Here is an 18483-nt window from a genome sequence, read left to right on the forward strand (position 1 = left end):
TAATTATAAATGAGCGTGTATGCAAGTCCTATTTATGCATATTTGGAATTCATTATACAAAATTTAACTAATGAATAGCATTTGTGAATCTGGAGGAGAGTTTTCATAAAGGTCTGTTGTACATGGAAATTACTCAGAATTTGCTCATATATTTAGGAAAACGAAATTTTCAAATGTAAAGTTTTACGACTCCATTGTTGCAGTCATCTTGCACAATGTTCTTGAATTTATAATTAATAGATGCACGGCACACTGGCCTGTTATTGCAGGGAGATGGACGATATATTTTTACGCCCTTAAACATGACGCGGAACAAAGCGTACTGTGATTGGTTGTGTAACATGTCAGTCAAATGTCCTCTTTGGTGGTCATCGCTGATCGCCCAATGAAAGCTGTGAAAAAGTCCAGACCCTCTGCCGTCTGTCTGGCTACGCGAGGCTAGCATTTCTCAGATCATCTATTGCGTCTGATGGAAGCGAGTCACAAATGAAAGACATTGAGATGTATATCAATGTGCTACAATACCCCATTCATTTTGTTTTGACTCTATTAGATTTTTTTTGTGTGTGTGTGCACCTTTCCTAGACTATGGTAATTATTTTCTATCAGAATTGTATTATTTGTAGAATAATGTTTTTTTTTATTGTCAGATGGTGGAAAATGACACAAAAGATTATTTGATGCTTATTTTTTTGTGCTTTTATGTTTTATATCAAGCAGTGTGTGCAGCCTCTTTGCCTTAGGGAATGTGGTTTCTTTCTCCATGGATGGGCCTGAAATCTACTGGAAGTTATTGGAGCCTACAGAGCCGGTTGGAGGTGTCCAGCGGAGTGTGGACACCACACTCTCCATATAAAGCCTAACCCTGTGGATTTATAAGATGCAGTTGTTGAGTTTGCTTGGGGCAATATTTTACAATTTCAGACAGCTTGGAGATAGATAGATTGCTGCCAGGCAGAACACACATGCTTGGCACCCTGATGATACCTCAGCTCATCAGAGCATCAAGATGATTTAAAGATTGTATTTATTACTATATTAAAAGATCATATTTTAAATGACGTTCATTTGTATATTTTTCTATAGTGATACACATAAAAGGGGATTTAATCACTGTATTGATTATACTGCGGCCGGGTTCCAGGCAACCTTTAACAGGTGTTTTTCCAACCTTCTACCAGTTAAAGTCATGGCTAAAGTGCACAGGAACATCAGTCAAACCTGTGACTTCCCACGTCCCTGTCGTGAATTTGCACCAGATCGATGTACTCCCAGTTACACTCTGACGTCACATAGCCCGCGAAACAACAATGGCAGCCCCTACGTTGTTTCGAAAGTCGTACATATGTATTTTACAAATAATGTAAAATAAAAGTTATAGCAGCTTCTATTGCCTTATGTGTCGTTTTTTTCTCCTCGGGTTTCCTTCAAATAAGCAAGAGTAAGCACCTTTGGCGATAGAAATGATTGTAAATGAGCATAATAAGCCGTACGGTCCGCCATACTTTGTTTACATCTAGTTTCCACAATACCTTCTTGCACCCAGGCAGTTTGGCGGGACTTTGCCTGGAACGCTAAGTCGTGAGTCGTTGTACGAGTCGTGACCCAAAAACCTGTCTGGAACACAGCATACAATCATTAGCTGTCTCATATCGTTTAATTTCGAAGGCTGCGTCCTCCGGAGGACACGTCCTGTGTAGGATGCAGTATACGGAAGGCATTGTTTCTCAATGTCAAGGAAGGATCTTCGGAAGCCAGAATTCTAAGGATGCTACGTCATCGACATCCGACGAAGGACTGTTCCAATGTCGAGGATCCTCGGAATTCAACCAAGGACTGAGTCCTTCGTTCGAAAAATATGTCATATACAGGAAAGGATGCATATAGGTGTTTCTCAATGTCAAGGATGCTTCCTTGGAAGGACGGATCCTTCCAAGTCACTTCCTTCAGAGGCTAGGCGAGGCTCCTCTTTAGCATTCGGGGAACACGTAAATGGAACAGGCTAGCAAGTGCACATCATTGCGTCATTACGTCAGTGAAAAGGTCCGTTGGCCATCAATAACGTTATTTGTATTTTTTTAATATCAATACAGTAGTTGGATATTTAAAAAAAAACTATTGATAGAGGTGAGGGACCGTGAGAGCGGGCGGTGGAGTGATAATGAGCAGCAGCTGATCGCCACACCGGTCTCGGCTCACGGCAGTGACGGGAGTATAATTGGAGGAGCGTGGAAGGACTAGGCCTGGACTTTATGTTATGGTTTGTTTATGTTTTATTATGTGTGTGCGGGCAGTCGCCCGTGAGGGGGCTATTATAAAATTGTTGAACGTTTGCCGGTTCCCGCCTCCTTCCTTCCCACCTACAAACCCCGATACAAGCATATTTGCCCCGTTCACGCTCCGAGTCCGACTCTGGGAACGTCTGATAGCAAAGCTGCGCGCATAGGATTGTGGGTGATTTGAGAACGCGAAGTGCGCAAAGTATTAAGGCTACTCATATGCATCCTTTCCTGTATATGACATATTTTTTGAACGAAGGACTCAGTTCTTGGTTGAAATACCGAGGATCCTCGACATTGGAACAGTCCTTCGTCGGATGTCGATGACGTAGCATCCTTAGAATTCTGGCTTCCGAGGATCCTTCCTTGACATTGAGAAACGCCTCATGAGTAGCCTTCGCGCACTTCGCGTTCTCAAATCACCCACAATCCTATGCGCGCAGCTTTGCTATCAGACGTTCCCGGAGTCGGACTCGGAGCGTGAACGGGGCAAATATGCTTGTATCGGGGTTTGTAGATTGGAAGGAAGGAGGCGGGAACCGGCAAACGTTCAACAACTTTATAATAGCCCCCTCACGGGCGACTGCCCGCACACACATAATAAAACATAAACAAACCATAACATAAAGTCCAGGCCTAGTCCTTCCACGCTCCTCCAATTATACATATAAAATGTGCAGATCATAGTATGTGGATTACTATTCATATAAATGCATTATAAAATCATGCAAAAATATTTTAAAAATTATCTTTTCTTCTACATTTTCAACTACATTTGTATTCCAATCTAGTGTATGGCCTTATACGATTCTATTACTGTACAGTGTTGCGAGTTTTTTTATGTCCTCTCAACATTTGATGACATTTAATGTAAAGTTCTTGAAAATACTTCTTTATTTACCAGTGAAGGTGACTCATATTTTTTGTGGATGGTTAACTGGACACAAATTAGTGAAAAATGCACTTTTCATTAGAGAAAATATGGAGCCACGTGACCACTTTTTTTGCACTTTCATTGATTAGTATTTGATGTCTTCTCCCCTCAGATAGGTCTCATTATTAAAAATAAACTAAAATGTTTATTTTATTAATAATGCCCATGCAGACCCCTGTCCAAAGCAAAAAAGATGGTCCAGGAATGGTTTGAGGAGCACCACAGCACGTTTGAGGTGTTGACTGGCCTCCAAATACCGCAGATCTCAATCCAATCGAGCATCTGTGGGATGTGCTGAACAAACCAATCTGATCAATGGAGACCTCACCTCGCAACTTACAGGACTTAGAGAATCTGCTGCTAACATCTTGGTGCTAGATACCACAGCACCCCTCCAGAGGTCTAGTAGCGCAGTCCGCCTTTTGTCAGCAAAAGGGGGACCAACACTTTTATAATTGCCTTTAAAGGTGGTTTATTTCCTTGCAAGAAAAGGCCAACAGTCATAAAGTCATTCAGAGTGGCTGCGGAGTGTGACAGTGAGGGGTGGGCATCTTTCCTCTTTTATAGCTCATCTACGGTAATGTTATCTTTCTAGGAATCCTTAGAATTGTTTACCTCCTGTCACGTACCAACACTCTTTTACTCTTATAAATTCCATTACAACCCATGCAAAATAACAATGTTCCATAAGTACATTTGAAAAATAAGCATATAAATACAAATTCCTTCCACAGTGTGTGTGTGTGCATCATGTATGTATGTATCTATACAGTTTCATTGATTTGAATTGACATGACCAAGAAGATTAGAAAGCACCACTTTAAAAATATTGTAAGGCACACCTATTTATAAAAAAGGGACAGTAATAATACAAGGATATTAATACTATGATTTCACTTTTTTAACTTTAGTTAGTGTGTTGTGTACATCTGCAAAGTTACAACACTCAAAGTTCAAAGCAAAGGGAGAGGTTTTTTTTATCACTTTATAAGGACTACAAATGGCTGGCAGAGACAAGCTTCTTCATGACGTTTCACAGAAAATTCCGACTTACCACATTTGGTGTGGGAATATTATTTTGAACAAATAACAAACTCGCACTTATCCATCAAGGGATCTTCAATAGAATGCGAAGTGCATCACTATATGCAACCTGCAGCTTCTTATATTGCACCACAAGTGGGCAGCGTAGAGCGGTGTACAGTAAGCTTTGAACACACTTGTACCTTATTTGAACACGTGAAATTTGCGCGCCAACATATTTGCTTGTGCGTACAACTTGCAATACTGTCCGAATGTCGTCATCATCACAGAAGTCACTCCTGATAATATGACAAAGATATTTGACCTTTTCCACAACAGAAAGCTAGAGGTAAAACACAGGAAACAGACTTCTTGTTCTCTTTTGTCCTTACAACCAGAAACATAACCAGGCATCCAAAAAGCACAGAAACAGCGGAGTTCAGAATCCATCCATCTATCTATCTATATAAATAAATAAATAATAAACATTATAATAAATAATATACATTTTAGGCCATAATTAGTATATATATTTAATGTATCATAACACCATAAAATCAAAGAAGAAAAAAAATCTCAGCCTTACAATGTACTCTCAATATGTAAAACACCATGTCTTAAAGCAAATTCATAAAATAACAATAACTTATTTCTTGGACGTCTGGTGGATTTTTAAAGTTTTTTTTATTATTTTAAAACAAAAACATTCTACAAACAACTTTGCAACAGCAAACATCTGACATTCATAAACGAGCAAACAATTGTCTAAGGGGAAAAGAGGATACACAAAACTTCTACTCATAGAGCGATATTGTGGAAAAAAAGCATAGAATGAGCGAGCACTGAGGCATGCATCTGTGTTAGAGGCGTCAAGGCAGAAACAATGTGGCGTCAATAAAAAACTAACAAACAAAAAAAAAAGTATAAAAACCTCAGAAAACAGAAATAGATGGCACTGAACTGCTCAAACTCCTTCACCTACATCTGAAGAGACACTTAATGTAAAAATTCAGTGCAAAAAGAAAACAAACAAAAAAAGACGGTTAAGATGTGGAAAAAGATGTCCCTTGAAATTGATGCAGGTTTTTTCTCTTGCTATTCAACTCTACGTCAATAGGTGGCAGTGCCTGCACTGTACGACAGCTCATAATTAAACAGGGAAGCTCAATAGGAGGGGGAGCCATTTTGTCATGATCTGATTTCAGCTTTCCATACCAACTCAAACAAATCCGTTCAAAGGTGAAGCTGATCCTAGACCTGTTTTCTGAAAATATATCCATCCTATTTCATACACTGATACATGTACATAGCTATACAGCCGAGTCAGACGTCACAGCTCATTTACTGCTGAGTAAATGAATTTGGAAGCCCTGTTCATTTAGATACCATCTATTTGTTCGTTTTAATTTCAATTTGTTCCTTCGGTGTGGTTTTTAGTCAGCACTTCATTACGTTGAGCTTCCATAAATATATATCTATTAGTTTCGTTTAATAGAATTCTTGACAACTATGTACATTACTAGACAAAACGCAATTAAGAAGTTTCTGGATGAGCATAAATTTCCTTCATCTTTTAGCTATTTAAAAACACGTACCTGTGCACTACCGCATATTTAAAAAAAAAAAACAAGAACAGCAAGCAGAAGTTTGAAATGCCTCCTTATCCTCGACATTAACGCAACCTGCGGAAGGAGTTACAAGCGCCCAAGAGATACTGACCGTGGTACTCTTTCAATATTTTATCATACACCTTAACAACATTTTGTGATTCAACGACGAGTCAGGGTAAACGTAGAAATGTCTTCGCTATAGAAAAGAACTGCGAGGAGATGGATGGTACTAAATCCGCTTGTGAAAGGACCGGAAGGATTTGTCTTGTGAACATCTCAGTCGCGCTGCCTGAAAGGCGCTAAAAATGCTTCAGGAACACTTACTGTAGGTGAATTTTGGTAACAGGTATAAATAATATGTAATTACACAGTACAAATAAATACATATGTCTTATTTAAATATAAACAAGGACAACGGAACAGGCAAGAAAGGTTGAGAAGGTGAAAAACATATCTCAGCCTTGCACCAAACAGATGATCATATTGGATGGGGGGGGGATGTGGGACAAAACAAAAATCACCTTTCACATACTGGCATAATTCGGTGGCAGCCTAGCATAGGAGATATTCTGTAACAACCCCCCAAAAATGTATGTTCTAAACTTCAAATGAAACCCTAAACTGCGATACATCTGAAATCCAAAACCTAAAGTTCTGAGCTCATCTTGAGGCATGTTTGTAACAAGGTTTGTCGCTAAGAACATAAGTGATTCAGAAATACGACTCCATGTAGTGTGCAACTTGTGGAAATCGTCGGTTTGTTCCTGTCTGTAGTCCAAATAAACACATTAAGGCACAGAACTACATACACTTATTTTAGTTTGAACATTTAATGACATCTATACGCAGGCTTTGGACCAACCTGTAGTTTGAAAGCCTGAGGCCAGTGCATTGAATAACACTAGAATGCACGGTTGTGAGGGAACACAGCGCCCTCTACTGTTAGCCAGTGTAAATCCTTAAAAAAAGGTCCAGTGTTGGCTTCTAAACCCACCATGGGCGCTACAGAGAGGCGATTCATCAATGTATCCGCGACGGGACATCGAGTTCATGTGATGAGACCAGCAGGCCCATCGGGGAGAATTCAAAAGAAATCTACACCTCTCATTTATTTTGTTCTTTTACTCTTGTAGTCTTGAAGAGGCATCATTCATATTTGTAGTAGCCTCGTTCAACAGCCTTGGAGGCGATTTGTTCTGCTGAATACCGCTGGTCCAGGTCCAGAAGAGCCTGTATTAATGTGTTAATGTTTGCCCGCAGGCCCTCTTTTTGCATCCACACCCGCAGTAGTTGGTAGACTTTGTCCCCGGGATGCTGGGTTTCGGTAAACTTGATGGCGTTGTCGCTTACGCCGATGCTACGGAAGAACTTGTTGTGGAACCGCACGTCCAGGTTGTCAAACAGGTCGAAACTCTTGCTCAGAGACTCATCCTCACCTATTAAATCAAAGTATTGAGACTTTAGAACTTGTCTAATGGCCCATTTCTGGAATATGAACTTGAAATTACTAGTTATATTGATGAAAAGTGTGTTGTGTACTTATAATTATGGTTAGGAACTATGGAATACATGAATAGAGTTAGTTTCAAATTTAAATGTAATATTTTCATATTTTTATTATTATATACTGTTTAAACTACTGGGTCAATAAGACTTAAAAAATGTCTTTAGTAAGGATGCAGTAAATTAATCAAGTCACATTAAAGACATTTATAATGTTACAAAAAAAAATTATATTTCAAATAAATTAAATTTGAAAGTTATATTTTAAGAATTCTGAAAAAATGAATTACAGTAAGTTAGACATGTGCCGATTTTCGATAATGCGATTTATCACGATAATGAATATGCACGATATTGTTATCGTGGGCACTTTAAAATATCGTAAATAATAATTTATTAACAATTAATCATTTTTTGTAATGCACTCAAGAATACTGTGCCCACCAACCGTATAAATGCTCAACACCGCTGTATTCTGCGTCAAACACGCGCTCCGGTGTAAATGAGAAGTACATGAGTGAAGGAGCCGCTCAGTGACAGCAGAGGGCTCTGATGAACTGCAGAATGCAGCGATTACCCCGGAAACCCGCAAACAAAAGAAACCGCGTGTAGTTTTTAAAACAGCCATTCGTTTTTGTAATCTCAATGTTGTTCATCACAGCACCAAATACTTAATACTTAAAGACTTAATAGGCTATTTATTTTCAAACTTCAACATTTTTATGTTTTAATCAGAACTACAACATGCCCTAATGTTTAGAATTTTTTGATTATTTTTTTATTGTTTAGTAAAACATTGAGACATAGGACTTCATTAGTTAACATGTTAATTCATTATTACCAAACTGACAATGAAAAATACTTATAAAGAATGAATTATTCTAAGTAATGTTAATTTCTTAGTTACTATTTAATAACATTAAAATCATAATCAAAATAACTTTTTTAATGGACCTAAGATAAATGATCAGAATTTCTTAACTACCATTACCAAAAACATTATACTTTCTTTACCAAATGTAGCTATTGCTCAATCTTAGTTAATGCATTAAATAATGAGACCTTATTGTAATTTGTTAGCCTACCTGTTGTTCTTTATAGCCTAATTCTTTTGCACTTTAATCTTTTTGCACTTTTAAGATTTAATTTTAAATTTGAAAATTGTACTTTTACAGCTCTGAAAAAAATTAAGAGACCACTTAACATTGATTTCTCATTGTTTCTCAATGTTAAATGGTCTCTTAATTTTTTTTCCCAGAGCTGTATATATTTTTGGTGCATTATTGTATTTAAACATTCAGTTATTTTTGTTATTACAAAAATAGTTCTTAAAGCTGTTATGCTATGGCAACACTTTTTTTGCAACTTATTTCAAAACTTCAGCAATTTTTCGCAACATGAAAAATTGATATCGGCACATGCCTACTGTTAGTATAATACATAAAATATATTAAAATGGTAATAATATTCACAATATTACAGTTTTCCCTGTATTTTTTATAAAAAAAAAACAAAAACAAACCTTTGTAAGCATAAGAGACTTCTTTCAAAACATAAAAATTATATATATATATATATATATATATATATATATATATATATATATATATATATATATATATATATATATATATATATATATATATATATATATATATATATATATAAGACAGACCATGATAGAAATAATAATAATAATAATAAATTTTATTTGTAATGCACTTTATATTAAACAAAATCTAAAAGTGCTAAAATGTGTTGCTGTTCTTTTTTTAACTTTTATCAACAGTACTCTCCAAATACTGCAACTGAGGGAGTAATATCTTACCAAGTACAGGAACAAGTTTTCTGGGAGGACCATCATCCTAAAAAAAAACAAAAAAAACAAAAAACAGGACAGTTTAGTTAACAGGACCATTCGGCAGCACTTGCAATTTAAACAAGGATATTTTTACACATTTGAAGGCACTATCTTGTCTTTTTGTGATATTTAGCCATGTAAAATCTGTGTGATTTATCTTGCTAACCTTCACCCATGACTCGCCCTCTCTGTCCGTCGGTCTCGGGGCCGAGGGACTCGATCGAGGCGAATCCTCGATATAGACTGGAGAAGGTAGAGCGGATAGACTGGTTTGGGAAGAGCTGGTCGTGTTTGGCAAGCTGTCGCCCAATCCCCGGTCTTCATCCTCCACAGGTATGCTCTTGCTACCCGTTTCCTGTGTTTCTTGCGTCATCAAGGGCCGTTGCACCTCCTCCCTCTCTAATCCAGCATTATGGCTGTTCTCTTGTTCCTCTTCTGATTTTGGGTACTCATCCTGAGTGATGGCAACAAAAATTAAATAAAACTATGGGTAATTAATTTTTTTGAATTATTCAAAAAATATTTCATAAAATATATGCATTTATAAAAATAATATAGTTTTCATTTGCTTTACTTAAAGGTTTATTTAAAGCATCAGAATAATACATTTTAAATGTCAAAGGACACTTACAATAGGAATCTTCACTTCTTTCAAATCACCACCAGTCTCTGAAATAAAGTCAACAACAAATATTCATAAAAAGTACATTTGCATAATACTATGAATGTTGTACTATGTACTATAAATGTAGTTTAAAAAGCTTCAAACTTCTTATACAGATATGACAACAACAAAAATGCTGTGTTGTTCACAATTTGGCAAGTTACATAATCATAATCTTCAGTAGTGTATTAATTACTCTCTCTTAAAAGTATTACATTAATTATTACGTTCCAAAATCCCATATAAACGAGTTGAATAATACAATGATAGACATTAAACTGCTCTTAATTCTTTCAAATAAATAATATTAAATTGCATTAATTATTCTCAAACTGACCAAAGTATTTAACATTAGATGTAAATTATTCACAAATTCTATTGAATAGAATTGTTCTATAGTCAATTATAGTATAATTTAATGCAATTACATATCAACGGTAACTGTAGTCAAATTACAGAAAAAAGTATGAGTAATCCCTTACTTTACTTTTTAGTGGAAAAGTAATTAAAATGACAGTAATAACACAATTTACACCACTAAGTAAAGCATTACACCCAACGCTGGTTATTCAAAACAAGGACCAAACATACCGCTTTTTTGACGTTGTCGTTTCCTCCATAAAAATATTCCAAGCAATGCAACCAATATGATCAGTACAAGCACAAATGGTACAGCAACCGCTAAAAAAGAAAATCAGATTAAATATTTACTTCTGTTTATGACTACACTCACCTAAAAGATTATTAGGAACACCTGTTCAATTTCTCATTAATGCAAATATCTAATCAACCAATCACATGGCAGCTGCTTCAATGCATTTAGGGGTGTGGTCCTGGTCAAGACAATCTTCTGAACTCCAAACTGAATGTCAGAATGGGAAAGAAAGGTGATTTAAGCCATTTTGAGCGTGGCATGGTTGTTGGTGCCAGACGGGCTGGTCTGAGTATTTTACAATCTGCTCAGTTACTGGGATTTTCACACACAACCCTTTCTAGGGTTTACAAAGAATGGTGTGAAAAGGGAAAAATATCTAGTATGCGGCAGTCCTGTGGGCGAAAATGCCTTGTTGATGCTAGAGGTCAGAGGAGAATGGGCCGACTGATTCAAGCTGATTGAAGAGCAACTTTCACTGAAATAACCACTTACAACCAAGGTATGCAGCAAAGCATTTATGAAGCCACAACACGCACAACCTTGAGGCGGATGGGCTACAACAGCAGAAGACCCCACCGGGTACCACTCATCTCCACTACAAATAGGAAAAAGAAGCTACAATTTGCACAAGCTCACCAAAATTGGACAGTTGAAGACTGGAAAAATGTTGCCTGGTCTGATGAGTCTCAATTTCTGTTGAGACATTTAGATGGTAGAGCCAGAATTTGGTGTAAACAGAATAAGAACATGGATCCATCATGCCTTGTTACCACTGTGCAGGCTGGTGGCGGTGGTGTAATGGTGTGGGGGATGTTTTCTTGGCACACTTTAGGCCTATTAGTGCCAATTGGGCATTGTTTAAATGCCACGGCCTACCTGAGCATTGTTTCTGACCATGCCCATCCCATTATGACCACCATGTACCCATCCTCTGATGGCTACTTCCAGCAGGATAATGCACCATGTCACAAAGCTTGAATCATTTCAACCGAGGTATGCCAAGGTATTTCAACCAAGGTATTTTAGTACAGTGAACTCATTGCTATGTTCACTGTATTAAAATGGCCCCCACAGTCACCAAATCTCAACCCAATAGAGCATCTTTGGGATGTGGTGGAACAGGAGCTTCATGCCCTGGATGTGCTTCCACAAATCTCCATCAACTCCAAGATTTTATCCTATCAATATGGGCCAACATTTCTAAAGAATTCTTTCAGCACCTTGTTGAATCAATGTCACGTAGAATTAAGGCAGTTCTGAAGGCGAAAGGGGGTCAAACCGTAATAGTATGGTGTTCTTAATAATCCTTTAGGTGAGTTTAGATGATGCAGTGTACTAATATCACTTAATTTCTCAATTCAATTTTGAAACATGTGCTTGCCTTACCTATAGGATTAGTGCTATTTGTTGGCAATATCTTGTCTGTTGGACCTTCTGTCGGAGGAGAGGTGCGCTTTCTGCACTTTGTATTGGATGTCGCGGAGCAATGGCTCACTTCTTCCTCATCAACTTTGCACCTGCAAAACCATGGTCAAAAAATATGCCTTTTAGAGAAGGTGTGAGGCCAAAGGCTTAAAATAGGAGTCTTAAAATGACTGTCATTAACAATAGCACAGTGAAAGCCTCAGGGGTTAAAGGCGGAGAGAGTGAATCAGTGGGAAAGGGATCTGACTCATTGGATTTGGTGATCTAAAGCAGGGGCTGGGGCTGAAAGGTTAAGAGAATAGAGGGCGGGAGTGTCGGATCTGTCTGCTTTCATCAGGGTGTTGTGCAGCAGAACAGAGGACAAGTGGGAAGAGCACATTCCAGTGGAAGAGAGGAACTCACTTGGTGCATTTCTTGCACACTTCACAAGGCTCGTCTGGCAGACAGAAGGTACCGGATTTGCATTCACACTTGGTGTTGCTTGTGCTGGTGCATTCTGCAACCACGGTCTGATCTGTAAAGCACAGGACAGAAACAAAGACATAAGGGAGAGAAGGATGACGAAATCAGAAACGAGTGGGAGAAAAGCAATGGACCTAAAACTTAGGAAGGGTGACCAGATTTGGATCAATGTTACATATAGAATCCAGATTCAATCTACATCTAAAAGTGAATCATTCATTATACAAGTCATTTTTGCATAGAACAAATAGTGAGAGGAATTAAAGTTGTATAAATCCAGATTCAATTCAGATTCAGAGATAATGATTCATCGTCTACATGACACAACTAATACCGGTATATTCCTCAGAGAACAGCTGAAATAGAAAAGGTTTCACACATATCTGAAGCAGGAGCTGAATTATTGGATCGATCTAGATTCATGAAGAGAATAATCCGGAGCTAGATTCAATCTAGGTCTAGATTCATATTCAATCCAAAAAACAAAACAAAACAATGATCCAATGTATGTTAAAACTAATTGATACAGATCCAGCTTTACATTTTCTACAAGTAATATCTGCCTCAGGGAACAGTTGGACTGCATGGAAAGTCTTAATCAACACACCCATGTGACTCAGCAGTCAAAGGACTAACCTGGGAGTGATTAATTGCGCAAAATAGATACCGAACAAGACGGCACATGATACAGACACACCCTGCATCATCCTAAAACACACGAATGCACACAATCCCGGACAAGAGACACAAAGGGGGGCATGCACTAGAGGATAGATCAGTCATTCATACATACACAAATAGCTAGTGAAAGAACACAGGAGTGGGGCCACACCCAGGACGTGTAACATTAGGAGATCAGATTCCCAGGAGTGAGGTGTCCAGCACAGGAAACACTAGACTCGGCTCTATTCATGGGGCCTGCTTATGTCCCCGTCCTCATGCAAATCCTATGGGAGGCTTATTGTCTAAACAGGCGAGCGGGATTTTGTTTATCTGAATATGTAGTGTTTACAACAGAGTTTGAATCTGAACAAGCAGTAGGGTCTTGTGGGAAAGAGTGTTTAGGTAAATCAAATGGTTTAATAAACGGTGAACGTGGCTGTCCAATCAAAATAAACAGCAGTTTAATGGATGGCTTTGACATCAGAGGAACCAGAGACAGACTAAATAGCTTTGCAGAAGAATGGGCTGTCACAGCAGAGCGTTCTGGGATGGATTCAACGTGCTTTAGATGTTCCGTCTCACTTGCAGATCACAGTATGCCGCACATTTTTCCATCTCGTACAAGGCTAGTTGAAATTTTTCAAAAGTAAAGTGTCATTATATATTTTCAAATTTTTTGTTTTGTTTCATTTTTTTCTTTCGTTTTTCCGACGGCAGTTTCAGAAGTTAACTGTTTGTCCAGTAGTCACCGGCGACGGGTTGCGTTATAGCCTTCCCATCATCCCGAGGACCATGTGTGTTCCATTATTCATTTGAGATGTATAAATGTTACATTCCTGAGTGCTCTGCTTCTCTGTAGAGTCAGTGCAGACTACAGATGGCTGTCTACTGGAAAACTGAACAATCAATTACAATAGCAGAAGGTTGAGATTTCTGTATCTCCAAGTGCCAGTCACAGGGCGGACTCAAACACCTTTAAACAACCCTAAGAGGAAGATCTAACCTGGTCTTTTACAAACATCTAATAACTGACTACGGGGTAAATGGCTGGTTTGAAGAGGAAAGTGTAGATTGGAGAACATTACCTCTGTGGCACTGGCTACACTGCAGACACTGCTCCATGCCTGTGGGGTGCTCGGCATACGTGCCCTTCTCACATGGGGCGCATATGCCTGTCTCCTGGTCCCTGCTACACTTCTCTTTCACATAAGTGCCTGTGTTACACACACACAAAAAAAAAACATGTTATGATAGACAATAAAAAGCAAGACATATCAGTTTGAGAAACAAAAAAGTAGAATAGGAACCTGTTCTTATTCAGAACCAAATCCATTTAAAATAATTGTATTATTAAAGCCACAGAATGCTAGCCTAGAAATCTAGACGCACCCTAGCGGCAGCAAATTTAATCTGCCCGCGTCTAGCAACTAAACACAGAAACTGGCGAACGGCGGTCTTTCGAATCAGCTTTGACCGTGACTCTGGAAGACTTGGAGTTAAGCTTTTCTCTGCGAAAAGAACGGCACTGAAGTCATTCTTAAAAAGGGAAGATGTGTTCGGAGTTTTGCCGACCGGATACGGTGATGTTTAATCTATCAACAAGCTCTGTTTCACCTTCATTGCTCTGATTGGTGTAGCTCTATCCTATGGCGTGCAGAGGGAGTTTGAAAGACAACCATTTATCCCGCCCCTCGGATTGAGCCCTGTCTATGGTGAGTTTCCAGACCAAACATCTTGATGTGGGTCTGGCTTGTCAGGCTAACAGAATGCAAGATTTAGGCAAATGTGTTTCATGCAATTTTGAGCCATGTGTAAAATACATGCCACCTTTTTTGTCACATTAATATGCAGTGATTCCAGTAACGCGTTACTCTAATGTGACTACTTTTTTCCAGTAACGAAAAATCTAACATGTTACTATTCCGAAGCCAGTAATCAGATTAAAGTAATTTATCCAAGTCATTGTGAGTTACTATTTTAGCAATTTTTCTTAGTAAAAATTGACAGCTCGAGTCCGACTGGAGCCGTGTGTTTTTTTGTTGTTTTTTTACATTGTTGCAGCCATTAAAATAGTTCAGTTTTGTTATTAATGTCAACGTAGTTATATTTCGTTTCGTTTCTTTATTAAGTTAATTTAGAAAAAAATGTTTGTTTGTTAAATTAAAGTTTTAATTTTTTTATGTGATGACCAAGTGGCCATCGGCCGACAGTGAGTTAACCGCATGTTTAATCAATTTATCCTCTCAAATCAACTCTTGACTTGTCTTGCCTATAATAAAATCCATAGATATAAAACACTTCAAGCATCAGAATGTTAGTTAATTTATTAATTACCAGCTATTATTACCACCACAGTAAAAGGCATTTTTGACAAGATGAGGCAGGCTAATAGGCTACTGCTTGCAACGGCGCTCACAAAAGAAACGGGCTACACAATCTAAACAAATAATTAAAAAAAAGAACATGTAGGTTGTCTTATACCTCAGCAAAATTAATATAAATCTGATCTTCAATTCCTGTGGTATATTCTCATTTAACGGAGTAAACATCAACGAAAGCACAAGATTCAAGATTTATTTTATCATTTCAAATTCAAAGACCGCAATATGAGAAAAAGTGACCCAAGCACTGGAAAGAACATCTAGTCTCGTTTATTATTTTTTTTAAGATCATTGTGTTTTGTGTGACTTATTTTAAGTTTCATTTACGGCCATTTGCGTTGGCTTGCTTACTCATTTGCAGCGATGCGTGTTGCAGTAGCACCATCATATATATCTGACTACAACATATAGCCCATAACACGCTCTCACACGTTTATTTGTTAACCAATTGTCAGGAGTAAAATTTACACGTGGTTTAAACAACCAGATATACTTACATTTGTCCGGTTTCGTCTGAAACTTGTGTTGCCAAAAACGGTTGTCATTTCTATGTTGGGGGTGTTGTCAGCAACTGCCTGCTGAATGTAACTAATAAAGTAACTTATATTCTTACTTAGTTACTTTACAAATTACTTGATTTTAAAAGTAACTAAGTTTTAAAGGAGTAATCAGTAATCAGATTCATTTTTCAAAGTAACTGTGGCAACACTGTTAACCCCTTAAGCCCTAAGGGTATTTTCAGAGGGGTTTTTTTGTCTGCGTGATATTCATAAATTTAAAGACTCATAACTCCAAGACTATAGCAAGGCGAGTCAAATGGTAGGTATCATTTGTTAGCAAACTTTTTATATTTTTAGAAAATATACATTTTAGTTTATTTGGACAATCTAGTTCTGAGAAACTGCTTATGAAATACTTTTTTTAAATATATATATTTTAAATATTTTACAAATATTTTTTATTTGATATGCAATAACTCATGTAGGAAATATGGTCGAAGCCTAATTCTTTTTTGGTGATGTCCCCTTATATGTGTCCTGCATCTGGATCAAATTTTGTGATATGATAAAGTAAGAAAAATGTACAGCATTGGGAACAAAAGTAGCCTTTTTGTTCAATCCTTGACATTTATAAAACTGTTGTTTTGAGTAATTCACAAATTTAAAGACTCATAACTCAAAATATAGCAAGGATGGTCAAATAGTAGGTATCATTTGTTAGAACACTTTTTATATTTTATCATTTTTTATTACATTTGGACCATCTAATGCTGAGAAAAGTCATATTACAGTATTACAATATTATTTATATTAAATACTATTATATACATGTATAATGTAATAACACAAAATAGATGTAATTTTAAAGCTTAGAATCTCAGCTTTTCAATGCATCTATCCTCTATTTTGATCAACTCGTAACGAGCGCGGAGTTATTCTTCTAAACCGGAGTGTAGCGCCCGCGGGCGCCACCTGGCTGCTATATAAATGAATGGCCATGTTATTCAGAACTGCACTGATCAACGCAACATCGGCGAGGAATATTTCGAGATCTACTTTATGTTGATTTTGGACTCATTTCAATCGGGAGCATCCACTGTAAGTACTGATGTGCTGTTTTCAACGATTGGAGCATGTTTCATGAAGTTACAAGCCTAAACGCCACTTTAGGGTGACTGTTATTCAGCTCATGTGCTCCTGTCAGGTTATGATTTGTTATAATTCAATAGTAATAATTGAATTAAAAATTGAGTAATAACTTTAGATCCGTGTGACGGATTATGGTGACTTTGGTCTTTTTTTAGTCGCGAGAGTCTACTGTAAATATGGATGTGCACTTTTCAAAGATCAGAGCATGGTTCATGAAGTTACAAGCCTAAACGCCACTTTAGCGATCCAATAGTTTATGTAGCTTCTGTGCTCCTGTCAGTTTAAAATGTCAAAATGTGAGATGGACTTTAGACGATGTCTTTAGTGCCTTTTATATGTCTTGAGAGAGGAAATTACATTGGTGTCAATTAATTCCTTACGGAGCCATCAGATTTCAACAAAACTATCTTCATTTGTGTTCCGAAGATGAATGGGGGTCTACAGGTGTCGAACAACATTAGGGTAAGTAGTTAATGACAGAATTTTCATTTTTGGGTGAACTAACCCTTTAAGATTATTTTGTTTATATTTGCTTCATGTCTGCAGTTCTGGATCTTTAAACACCACCTCCAGGCCTCCAAACACCTCATTTTAAAACAAACCTTACAATATCTCTCAGGAGACACAGCTCTACAGGGAACCAGTTACACAAATGTGAGTTTTATGCTCTGAAATAACAATGCTGTTTCTGTTCAAATCTTCATCAGGGAATAACACCACTGTCAGCACCTCATCGATAAAGCCCGGAAAGCCCTTTTAAACATGTTTAAAGCCTATGGAATAATTGACTTTAAAAACTTTGCTTTGAGCGAGTGGAGTCATTTGTGCTTACAATACTGGCCTTTACAAGGGACGTTCTCACGGTTTGACTGGATCTTCTCTGCTACTTACCAGCTTCACAGTTCTTGCAGCAAATGCCGTTATGAGGGTACTGCTGGTTCTCCACACAGCTCATCTGTCTGGCGGTGCGGTTCTGGAGGTCTCCTGCAAAACCGAGCTCTGCTGCCCCATGACCCAAAACACTAAAGGCAAAGATAATGGGGACCTAGAGGAAGAGAAACAGAAAAGAAATGATAATTTTTAATATGCATTCATGATGACTTGCAATTCATGTACCCCAGAGGATTCTTGGAAAGATTTGAGTTTTACTTTCTTAAATTTATATAAAAAAAAGATTTGAACTGAAGCTTTCAATTCCTGAATAAATACATTAAAATAAATTTGCAGTTGTAAAAACTTCAGTCAGCAACATATGCCTTTACTTCTCATTAACATTACATTACAAATATAACAGAAACAAAGAATGCAAAGGACTTTTGTGAAATGTCTCATCTGGATTTCATTTATAAATCAATTGTTGCTGCCGTGTTGATG

General features: G+C 37.5%; 1 protein-coding gene and 1 long non-coding RNA gene across 2 annotated transcripts in view; both read right to left on the reverse strand.

Annotated features, from left to right (window-relative positions):
* Positions 1–18483, reverse strand: part of LOC137046659 (uncharacterized) — a 541808-nt gene that overhangs the window by 39391 nt on the left and 483934 nt on the right. The window lies entirely within an intron of this gene.
* Positions 4902–18483, reverse strand: part of tnfrsfa (tumor necrosis factor receptor superfamily, member a) — a 33026-nt gene continuing 19444 nt past the window's right edge. The window contains exons 2-10 of the mRNA XM_067423246.1: positions 18001–18154; positions 14165–14293; positions 12357–12468; positions 11916–12046; positions 10466–10555; positions 9842–9879; positions 9377–9664; positions 9178–9214; positions 4902–7282 (exon numbers count right to left, since the gene is read on the reverse strand). Of these exons, the coding sequence (XP_067279347.1) occupies positions 6993–7282; positions 9178–9214; positions 9377–9664; positions 9842–9879; positions 10466–10555; positions 11916–12046; positions 12357–12468; positions 14165–14293; positions 18001–18154 (1269 nt within the window). The 3' untranslated portion in view covers positions 4902–6992. The remainder of the gene's footprint in view (positions 7283–9177; positions 9215–9376; positions 9665–9841; positions 9880–10465; positions 10556–11915; positions 12047–12356; positions 12469–14164; positions 14294–18000; positions 18155–18483) is intronic.

The sequence above is a fragment of the Pseudorasbora parva genome, chromosome 18 (assembly GCF_024679245.1).
Source record: "Pseudorasbora parva isolate DD20220531a chromosome 18, ASM2467924v1, whole genome shotgun sequence".
Lineage (NCBI taxonomy): Eukaryota > Metazoa > Chordata > Actinopteri > Cypriniformes > Gobionidae > Pseudorasbora > Pseudorasbora parva.